The sequence below is a fragment of the Pecten maximus genome, chromosome 3 (genome assembly GCF_902652985.1).
Source record: "Pecten maximus chromosome 3, xPecMax1.1, whole genome shotgun sequence".
NCBI classification, from domain to species: domain Eukaryota; kingdom Metazoa; phylum Mollusca; class Bivalvia; order Pectinida; family Pectinidae; genus Pecten; species Pecten maximus.
The window spans coordinates 4,446,379-4,458,090 of NC_047017.1; the positions used below are offsets into that span (position 1 = coordinate 4,446,379).

Below are 11,712 nucleotides of genomic sequence, written 5' to 3' on the forward strand. Positions count from 1 at the left end.
ATAGAGCAGTCTGGGTCACTCAAAACCTTGTATTTCACACAAACGCCAATCAAAAAGTTACAAGCACTTAATAGATGGCGAATTGATGCTGATGCTGAGGTGACGACGAAACTTTCGAAACTTTTACAAGGAGGGAAGAAGGCGCAATGCAAGGAAAACATGAAGAAATATCGACGATTATGTGCACTGCTGATTATCTCAATGATAATCTTATGTGTATTGCATTATTCAGGAGACTTGCAGTTTCTCTATAAGGCGTTTTTTATTCCGAAACATTGGATCTCAAGTGATACAGACGTAGATGGAAAGGTGACGATGTGTTTACGTGTCCAATACACTGGTATCCATTAACGTATTTAAGATTGATATTTGTACATGTACAGTAACAGGTCAAGGATGTATATCAAGCAGCTTTTAAATGTATATGTGTATTATTAAATGTGAAATGTTTTATGTAAACAATATACAATTGTATTTAAGTTAATACTATGACCGACTACATGGCCTATCAGTTATGTAAAAAGCTTCAATTTATTCTATTCATGGCATGGCTTCCATTTTATGGGACATGTTCCCTGGTGGAGAACTGACCATGGACTTAATCAATTGTACATGTGATGATTATTATAATTTTTTCTTAACTATTTACTTACAATTAAAGCAATTCTCAAGAATTTACTTATAATTAAAGCAAGATAATAATTATTACACCCTCGATATCTGGTTAGTTAGTTAATTGACAGGTTTTCAGCTATTCAGGCTGCCAGGGCCAGTGGTCAAATCTTCCATTGCCTGTATCCCCCTCAAATGACTGTTTACTATCCATCTCATACATCCACAGGACTGGACAGCTCTCTGAAATGCCCACAGTGCTCAAGCGCTGTGAGGAGGCCAGTGGTCAAATCTTCATTGCCTATTTCCCCCTCAAATGAGCCTTTTCCTATCCATCTCATACGTCCAGAGAACTGGACAGCTTCCTGGAACAGACATGTGTGCGGCTAAGTGGTCCTTCTCAGGCCTGTGTCCAACTCTTTATAACTTTGATACATACACTGTAGAGACATGTTACAATATGAGAACTGTTATGATCAGGGCCTATACATGCAGTATTCATGAATTCCCATTTTGTAACATTCCTCTGTAGATAGAAAGAGTGTGGAATATCAATATTATCATAAGGGTCCCGAGAATTTTCAAAGGGAAATTTAACTCATTTATTTCATTTCAGACTCACAGTGTCAGTCTTGGGAGCTTTGATCCAGGATCTTACCTTCAGCCACCATCAATATCGGACCAGAAAGACCCTTTCCTAAACCATGCCTTCAATGTTCTCAAAAGCAACGATATCCCGTTCGACCGCCCCCTACCTGACAGTAGGAACAAGAGGTATTATTGTTTTTCTCTATCATATTGGTGGAAGTTTCTACTATCCAAACCAAGTAAAAATAAGTCACCACTGAATATGTGTGATGAATTTATATCATATATATTAATCCTATGAGTTTGTTTATAAGATGTCTGCCTTAGTTGTCATGATCATGGTATTTCATTTCCACAAATTCTATTCATACCTGTCAAGGATCAAATGTTGACAAACTGGAGATCTACAGTTTGAGGACTTTCCTCAAACTGGAGATTGCGCACGGCGACATTTTTACTAAACATATTGCATTCATCAACAAAAAACAACACAAATTAATTGATTAAAAGTATTCAATCTAATAACAAGTGAATACAGCTGAGTTATTATAACTTGTACTGAATAGCGAATGAAACTACTGATTCTGTCAGTAAATGAAAGTAGGATCAAAATCTCAGGAGTCGGTGACTCTCAGCTGTAAAATCCTGAGAGTCAAAAAACAAATATCCTGAGAGTCAAAATATAATATAAATGCACACAAACTTGACTGTCAACGATGAATTGTTTTCAAATGTATACTGATATATATATATATATATATATGTAAAAATTTATTGGCAAGATGTTACTGTCAAATAGCAATGTAAATTTAATTACAGGCAAGTCAATTAATTCTGTGGGTGACTAGAGTAGTAGAACAACATATGATAGAGTGATATCTGCAGCTTTTAGACTTTCAAATATGATCAGGGTTCATCACAAAGAAATAAAGGTAGCTGTACATTCAGAATTCATCATAAGAAATATGTTAGAGACACAGTTTAAGTCATTTAGTCTATTACTGTATTTTATATATTGGAATAACATTCCCATATGAAATAAATGGAATAATATTCCTAAATCAGATAAGTGGAATGACATTCTTAAGACAAATAAATGGAATAACATTCCTATTAAAGTCAGATAAATGGAATAATATTCCTAAAAAAGCCAGATAAATGAAATAACATTCCTATTAAAGTCAGATAAATGGAATAATATTCCTATTAAAGTCTGATAAATGGAATAATATTCTTAATAAAGCCAGATAAATGGAATAACATTCATATTAAATCCAGAAGAATGAAATAACAAGCCTAAGTCAAATAAACTTAATCATTATCTCCATTGATGTATATGTACACTGTATGTATTTAAACAATATTTTTTTAAACTTCTATTTTTAGATGCAAGGCAAGACCATTCACAGACCTACCAGCAACATCTGTGATCATTGCTTATTATAACGAGGCCAGGTCCACACTACTAAGAACTGTTGTAAGGTTTGTAGATCTGAATACAAAGATAACATGTGGATTACTCCAAAAATGTAAGAGATTGGTGAGAAATTTATATTAGGCGCCATGGCCGTTTTCGTTTTTGCGGTCCAAACCGTTAGACCACTTGGACCAGAGTAATTCGTTTATAAAAAAGACAGACCGGGGGATTTTATATTGTTTTCAGACAAGTCTTGACAAAGACTTCCTAGGCCTGTATTAACATTTGCAGGTCTGTCAAGATATGCGTTTGAAATTTACATTTAAAAACTGAGGAAACAAACAGGCCCCATGTAACCTCTAACTTCCCTACTGCTTTTTACCCAATGCTGGCTGTCATATTTTCAGCAGCATTGCTTTTCTTTTCATTATTAGTATTTGTTTCCTATAGAATACTGATATGCATTTTGTATTGACTGAAACCGCCATGTTTGAAAGCTAGATAAACTTGGTCATGGTCGTTGACTGCACCTGGGAGTTCATTTCTTTTCTTATGCTGATTTGAGCATTTAAGTAAAATATTTAATGTATAAACTGTAAGTACACATTTGTTATCAATGTTAAAGGGGTATTCCTTCAATTGAATAAAGTCTAGGTCGTCAAAATTAAACTTACTGGAAAATACCTATTTTTCCAAGTAGGAAAAGTTATAATCTTTACATTAATAAGGGAGTTTTACTCTCAATATAAACCAAAGTTCTTTGAGTATTAAGTCCTGAAAATTCTTAATTAGACCCGAAGTATCACTAATTACTGCAAAGACACACAGTATAAATGATACACCTTTTTCTTGTACATTTCGACGTTAATTCATTACGTGTAGGCACACAGCCTAATATAATCACCGTTCGGACATAGATTTCATCAATAGAAATTATGCATATTTCTGATGTCCGAACGAAGGAATGCCCCTTAAAAAAGCCATAGGGATTTGATTTAAAGGCAGAATGCACATCAAAGAAATATTGCTTAGGAAATAACAGGGCGCAGTTTGCACAATAAGGTCAGATAATAAATTAGCTGACCAGCAGCCTGTTATGTTAACGAGTAACATATGGATATATGCAAATAAGATAAACAGTTACCTCCCTTTATACACTGATATCATAGATGTACATTGTAGATTAAATACAAGTTTTACTGAGTTGTGGAATATTTTTAGAGCCACTATCAAAATCACTTTTGATATTCATGTGTCTAGATTATTTTAACTATTTCCATTAAATTCCTACATTGTAGGTAAGGTTTGCCTCGGAGTATAACCTAAATATTTGTATTAGTAATTTTTCATCAACCAGTACATACATGTGTATTTAGATGTTACATTCAACATAAATTATTGATCATCATTTATGTTGATATATAAACATGCTACATAACATTATGCCGAACTAATTTGAAGAACATGTGTTTAAAACTGTAGTGTTTTGAGGAGGACCCCACCAGAACTTATCAAAGAGATTCTGCTGATTGACGACTTCAGTGATGATGGTAAGAGCAGAAAGTAAATTAATGCAAACAAAAATACCATTGTAAGATTTTAACTGAACGCATATAACTTCTTATTTCTACAAAAAACATTTACAAATTATTTCTGCAAAAATCGTTTATAATCTATTTATACAATAATCGTGCAGAACTTATTTCTACAAAAACCCTATTTAACTTATTTCTACAAAAATTATATGTAAATTATTCTTTTAGAATTCTTTAATATCTATTTAGGTATGGAGGTGATTCACTTATATTTTTCAGCTGAAGTCGGCCGTTTACTTCCTGAGATACCAAAAGTCCAAGTTTATAGGAACAAAAAACGAGAAGGTAGGAATATTAACCAAGAAGAAAGTTTGAAATGCTCTCTTCATCACATATCAATTGTTATAATAATTCTTATTACTGAACACAGTGGCATTTTGAAACTTAAACGCTCATCCACAAGACAATGAAACAATATATATATGTATTGCCTATTTCCTTATTTTCTTTATAGGTCTGATCAGATCGCGAGTACGAGGAGCTGGTTTAGCTGAGAGTGAGGTCTTGACCTTTCTAGACAGTCATTGTGAGGTCAATGTTGGCTGGCTGGAGCCACTCCTCTACAGGATAGCAGAGGTGAGAGTTATCTACCTTGTCAACTTTATATCATCTATATCAAAGTAGAGGTGAGAGTTATCTACCTTGTCAACTTTATATCATCTATATCAAAGTAGAGGAGAGAGTTATCTACCTTGTCAACTTAAAGGCCTACTTCGGGCGTCAGCCATTTACTATAGTTAGGCTGTTCCTTCTAATGTGATTACATATGTGTATAAACAACAACCAATCACTGCCATGCTTCCAAATGATGACGCATGCGCAAACGAAGTCTAGTTGCTAAAGTCGGACCCATTCGGCTCAAGTGGTTAAGCAAAGTCGACTAGACATGCGTATTGTTACTTCTTGTTTCTCTACACATGCGCAGTATATGTAACCAAAGTGAGTTCGCTTCTACAATAGTTAGATTATAGTCACTCTAGTCAGCGCCCGAAGTCGCCCAATATCATCTATATCAAAGTAGAGGAAAGAGTTATCTACCTTGTCAACTTAATATCATCTATAACAAAGTAGCGGAGAGAGTTACCTACCTTGTCAACTTTATATCATCTATATCAAAGTAGAGGAGAGGGCTACCTACCTTGTCAACTTAATATCATCTATATCAAAGTAGAGGAGAGAGTTATCTACCTTGTCAGCTTTATATCATCTATATCAAAGTAGAGGAGAGAGTTATCTACCTTGTCAGCTTTATATCATCTATATCAAAGTAGAGGAGAGAGTTATCTACCTTGTCAAATTTTTCATCATCTATATCAAAGTAGAGGAGAGACTTATCTACCTTGTCAACTTTATATCATCTATATCAAAGTAGAGGGGAGAGTTATCTACCTTGTCTAATTTATATCATCTACAGTCTACCCTCGTTATATCGCCACATTTCGTCCGTGTCAATTATGGCGGTATAACGAGGGTGGCGTTAGTATCGAATCACGGAAATTACAACAGTAAAAGATGATGTTGTACCAACGTTTTAATAAATACACAATGAGTTAACATATAAGACACCATGGTATTGACCGTACGTTTCGTAGCTTACAAAAACACATTTACATATGTAATTTCTGAAAAAAAAATCATTAATTTGCTTTTGTCTCATGCCATCTGTTACAATCTGTCGAATTTTATTGGAAATTATGCGGCACTGGATCAAGTAAGCAGAACACGCTTTCGTCTCGGAGTTTCCATCTCGACTGACGAAGCCAAATCGTTCATACCATAAATAAGAACACTTATTGAGCAGAAATCAGTCATGCTTTATTACAAATCAAACCATACCTGTGTGTAGATGTCTCATATATAAACATTGATGTGGATGAAAATCATTAGATGAGAATTAGTAAATAACAAAACTTATGAATAAGTGGGTTATTTTGTTAATAACCCAAATACATGTAACTTCAAAGTGAAAAACACATCAAGATAATTTCACAGGAGAAATGAATCTCTTTGAAATATATCCTAAGTTCATATTGAATTACCAGGAAATATACATGAATTTTAAAATAATAGAAAAAAAAACATTGATATTTGTACCAGGAATCCTATAGAATTCTAAGAAGTAACAGAGAATTCCTAAGTTTAATTCCCATTAATATCTGGTCCAGGAGTTACATTTATAAACCACAAACAGATGTATACTAGGATCAACCTATTCACTTGAACCCTTTAAGAATCTGACAATATTTTCTATTGTATATATGTTGTAGTCGCCTAAGGCTGTGGTGTGTCCTATTCTAGATGTAATCAACACATCTACATTTGATTACATTGTTGCTCCTCAAACACCTGTGGTCGTCGGAGGTGAGTCCTGTCGATGTAATACACTCGGGGATATAAAGGTCAGACAATGTATTGAAATCCTGTCTCTCAGGATATACAGAGTTATTTCCCTTCATTCAGTGTTTACGTGTCATATTACCATGGGAATCACTCAAAATTCTCAAATTTTGCAAATGAGCACCTCTTGTAATGACAAAATATCTATAAGTGAAATTAAGGATATATACAAAAGGAAATTTAAGTAATCAAGTTTTGATACTGTTATCCAATGCTGATGATATTTTGTATTATTTCCAGGATTTGATTGGGGACTGAATTTTAAATGGGAACCCCCTCCTCAGTCGATGGTGTTTCGACCAGAGGACCCTCGCAAGTAAGTTTTATTATCATTCAAAAGATATATAAACTTTGATAGAGTTCAAAATAGCAACATAAGATATCATCAGTTAGATTAAAAGAATATGAATGTTGATTCGAATAATGGGCCTCCCAGTTCATGGCATTTCAAAGTTTTCAGTTTAAGCCAGTATTTATATTGATTTTCAGATGTGTTATCCCCATTTATGATTTCCAGATAAGTTATTTTTTTAATTTGACAACAAGATCTAGAGGTATTACATTAGAGTAACTCAAACTTTTACTGTCTTTTTCCTCTTCTTTAATATTCGGGGGCTCTGTCAGTATTGCAGTATTGACGATTACATCCTAGGTTTGATGTACTCCAACAATGTTAGAGGTTTTACACGGCGAGATACTTTTGACAGGCGCCGTGTAACAGTCGGCAAAATAATATCCGATAGAAAAAGAGCCGACCAGCGGCCTCTTATGTTATAGGAGTAAGGTTTGATGCAGAGACGTGAAAATGTGTGTGTTTTTTTTTTATTATTATTATTTTTTTTTTTCATTTGTGTAGGGTATAGATAAAAGGTAAAAACAGGTGTTTGTTTTTAGTGTGTGATGAGTACTATAAGGGCTGTATAGTGTATGTGTGCCTTGAAGTCCTCTAGTGTTTTGCATTGTCAATCCTGTTATGAATTTGTCACATTTAGTGACTTGAATTAGCTTATGATTTCTACTTTGTAACTTCTAAATATAAACCTCATTTTCTCTTAAGCATTTCACGCGTTTGTAAAACTTGGTAAGAGGTGAACTCATACATGTGTTTTAATTTCTAGCTCACCTTATTTTCTGAAACATTGTGACGTAACCATCAATGAACCACTTTACATATATATATATATATATACTCTATGATATGCCCTGTCTTGCAGAACAGCTGTGATGGCTGGGGGAGTCTTCAGTATCAGCCGGTCCTGGTTTAACAAACTGGGAAAGTATGACACTGGCATGGATATCTGGGGTGGGGAAAATTTCGGTAAGTGATGAGGTGAAAACTTTTACTTATCATTGTAATATTTCACATGAAGATTATTTATATTTTTCTCCTGCTTATAACACCCTACTTACGGTCTCTGAGCTATTGTCACCAAGGTAATATTTGTCTGCTGCTTATAACACCCTACTTACGGTCTCTGAGCTATTGTCACCAAGGTAATATTTGTCTGCTGCTTATAACACCCTACTTACGGTCTCTGAGCTATTGTCTCCGAGGTAATATTTGTCTGCTGCTTATAACACCCTACTTACGGTCTCTGAGCTATTGTCACCAAGGTAATATTTGTCTGCTGCTTATAACACCCTACTTACGGTCTCTGAGCTATTGTCACCAAGGTAATATTTGTCTGCTGCTTATAACACCCTACTTACGGTCTCTGAGCTATTGTCACCAAGGTAATATTTGTCTGCTGCTTATAACACCCTACTGACGATCTCTGAGCTACTGTCACCGAGGTAATATTTGTCTGCTGCTTATAACACTTTACTGACGGTTTCTGAGCTACTGTCACCAAGGTAATATTTGTCTGCTGCTTATAACACCCTACTTACGGTCTCTGAGCTATTGTCACCAAGGTAATATTTGTCTGCTGCTTATAACACCCTACTTACGGTCTCTGAGCTATTGTCACCAAGGTAATATTTGTCTGCTGCTTATAACACCCTACTTACGGTCTCTGAGCTATTGTCTCCGAGGTAATATTTGTCTGCTGCTTATAACACCCTACTTACGGTCTCTGAGCTATTGTCACCAAGGTAATATTTGTCTGCTGCTTATAACACCCTACTTACGGTCTCTGAGCTATTGTCACCAAGGTAATATTTGTCTGCTGCTTATAACACCCTACTTACGGTCTCTGAGCTATTGTCACCAAGGTAATATTTGTCTGCTGCTTATAACACCCTACTGACGATCTCTGAGCTACTGTCACCGAGGTAATATTTGTCTGCTGCTTATAACACCCTACTTACGGTCTCTGAGCTACTGTCACCGAGGTAATATTTGTCTGCTGCTTATAACAGCCTGCTGACGGTCTCTGAGCTATTGTCTCCGAGGTAATATTTGTCTGCTGCTTATAACACCCTACTTACGGTCTCTGAGCTATTGTCACCAAGGTAATATTTGTCTGCTGCTTATAACACCCTACTTACGGTCTCTGAGCTATTGTCACCAAGGTAATATTTGTCTGCTGCTTATAACACCCTACTTACGGTCTCTGAGCTATTGTCACCAAGGTAATATTTGTCTGCTGCTTATAACACCCTACTTACGGTCTCTGAGCTATTGTCACCAAGGTAATATTTGTCTGCTGCTTATAACACCCTACTGACGATCTCTGAGCTACTGTCACCGAGGTAATATTTGTCTGCTGCTTATAACACCCTACTGACAGTCTCTGAGCTACTGTCACCGAGGTAATATTTGTCTGCTGCTTATAACACCCTGCTGACGGTCTCTGAGCTACTGTCACCGAGGTAATATTTGTCTGCTGCTTAAAACACCCTACTGACGGTCTCTGAGCTACTGTCTCCGAGGTAATATTTGTCTGCTGCTTATAACACCCTACTTACGGTCTCTGAGCTATTGTCTCCAAGGTAATATTTGTCTGCTGCTTATAACACCCTACTGACGGTCTCTGAGCTACTGTCTCCGAGGTAATATTTGTCTGCTGCTTAAAACACCCTACTGACGGTCTCTGAGCTACTGTCTCTGAGGTAATATTTGTCTGCTGCTTATAACACCCTACTTACGGTCTCTGAGCTATTGTCTCCAAGGTAATATTTGTCTGCTGCTTATAACACCCTACTGACGGTCTCTGAGCTACTGTCTCCGAGGTAATATTTGTCTGCTGCTTAAAACACCCTACTGACGGTCTCTGAGCTACTGTCTCCGAGGTAATATTTGTCTGCTGCTTAAAACACCCTACTTACGGTCTCTGAGCGACATGTACTGTCACCGAGATAAAGTCTTCTAGTGGCCTGTCAGTTTCCCCTTCATCTTGGAATGTGTTTTTTTCTTTCCAAATTATTTTTCAGAAATATTTTACAGTATTTTGAAAGACATACTCCATAACCCTCATTCAGTCTTATAAGGAGAATCGTCATCAATACAAACAATTTCAATGATTGATCTGTTTTCAGAATTGTCATTCAAAGTGTGGATGTGTGGGGGTCAGGTTGAAATAGTGCCTTGTAGTCGTGTCGGCCATGTGTTCAGGAAAAGACATCCGTATGAGTTTCCAGATGGAGATACCAACACGGTTATTAGGTAACGATGGAGGGTTATACAGGAAATTTCTTTTTCTAGGATGAGACAATTGATGATAATTCATACATAATGATATTTCTTTTTATTTAATTTGAAAAGTGTATGTTTTCAACACCATCGCTCAACCTACTGTCAAAACTAATATTTGTGTGAACGACATCTCTGTCAATTCCATGAACATATGATTTGGACAAATAAGTGAAAAATGCTGACTGGGGTGGGGCTCTTGTTTTACAGCTAGATGAAAAATGCTGACTGGGACTATTGTTTTTCAGTTAAATGAAAAATGCTGACTGGGGGTCTTGTTTTTCAGTTAAATGAAAAATGCTGACTGGGGCTATTGTTTTACAGCTCATGTATTACACTGCAGATTAGATATGTCTTGGTACAGCCATGTATGAACAGCACAGTCATTAGAAAGAAAAAAAACAAGCTCAAACTAAAAAAAAAATGATGCAGTCATTTACCAGTATATGGTTGTGTAGTGGTTAAAGAAACAACCATCTTTGGAATCCAAGGGTTTCATCCTCGATTAGTTACCCTGTATATGAATGCAACCCCTAAAACTTCAAGGATGAGAAATCACCTCAATTTTTGAACATTGAGCTTGAAATTTCGAGCGACTTGTTCATACTGGTTAATTTGTAAATAATATTTCATGTTTTGTTTCACAGGAATTCACGTAGGGTGGCAGAGGTGTGGATGGACGAGTACAAAAAATATTTCTATAAAAAGAAGCCATCGGCTAGAATGAAGCCTTTCGGAAGGTATGTTTCATCCTCCTCTGTCAATGGCTCAATTGGTAGTGTAAATGTTTGTGGCTGTGTTATCTTTCAAATATTGCTGGTGATTCACAGATTATCGTATTCTTTCGAAAAATATCTGTTAAACAGTGTTTTCTGTCTTAATTCAAAGAATTTACAATTGACTCTTTATCACGGCGAGTTCTTACGCATGTGGTGAATATCAATAACTAATTTTCAAACATAAAACGCCAAGTTGGCTTGTCATCGAAATGATTCTTATTTGATAACCTGGTCTCTTGATTCTAGATGCCATGTGTACAAACCACCATTAAAATTCAAACCTGGGACTAAGTATTGCCAGTTCTGCATTCTACAAATTGAGCTAAAGAGAATCAACTATAAGTCAAGTCTATAACATCACTTACTGACACACATCAGCTTATAAGCATATCTTAACTAAATAGATTTGTATCACTAAATCGTTCTTTCAGAGGGTTTCTGCATATGTAGGGGAGAAAACTTTCAATAATTAGTGAAAAAATATTTGAACTTGAATAATGAATAATTTTGAGGCAGTGCCTTGATGGATTTTTCCACATGAGGAATTTGCTAATTCAGCATCATTGTAACAAATTTTGAGAAGTTTGTTTTTTAAATTTCAGGATATCTAACAGGAAGAAGCTGAGAAATCAGTTGCAGTGTCGTTCCTTTGCCTGGTACATCAACAATGTATACCCCGCACTGAAGTAA

General features: G+C 35.8%; 1 protein-coding gene across 1 annotated transcript; it reads left to right on the forward strand.

The window, feature by feature from the left end:
* The first annotated feature begins 36 nt into the window (after window positions 1–36).
* LOC117322993 (polypeptide N-acetylgalactosaminyltransferase 16-like) lies at window positions 37–11,712 on the forward strand. Its single transcript, XM_033877963.1, has 12 exons — window positions 37–309; window positions 1,229–1,386; window positions 2,587–2,682; window positions 4,100–4,167; window positions 4,432–4,497; window positions 4,667–4,788; window positions 6,480–6,573; window positions 6,850–6,925; window positions 7,824–7,927; window positions 10,090–10,216; window positions 10,891–10,983; window positions 11,625–11,712. The coding sequence occupies exons 1-12, from the start codon at window positions 160–162 to the stop codon at window positions 11,710–11,712; spliced, it is 1,242 nt and encodes a 413-aa protein (XP_033733854.1). The 5' UTR covers window positions 37–159.

Excerpts from the sequence above, each read along its gene's own strand:
- LOC117322993 (XM_033877963.1), top strand. The coding sequence starts at position 160 with ATGAAGAAATATCGACGATTATGTGCACTGCTGATTATCTCAATGATA. Across the intron at positions 2,683-4,099 it reads CTACTAAGAACTGTTGTAAG|TGTTTTGAGGAGGACCCCAC; the intron begins GTTTGTAGATCT and ends TTAAAACTGTAG. Across the intron at positions 6,926-7,823 it reads CGACCAGAGGACCCTCGCAA|AACAGCTGTGATGGCTGGGG; the intron begins GTAAGTTTTATT and ends CCTGTCTTGCAG.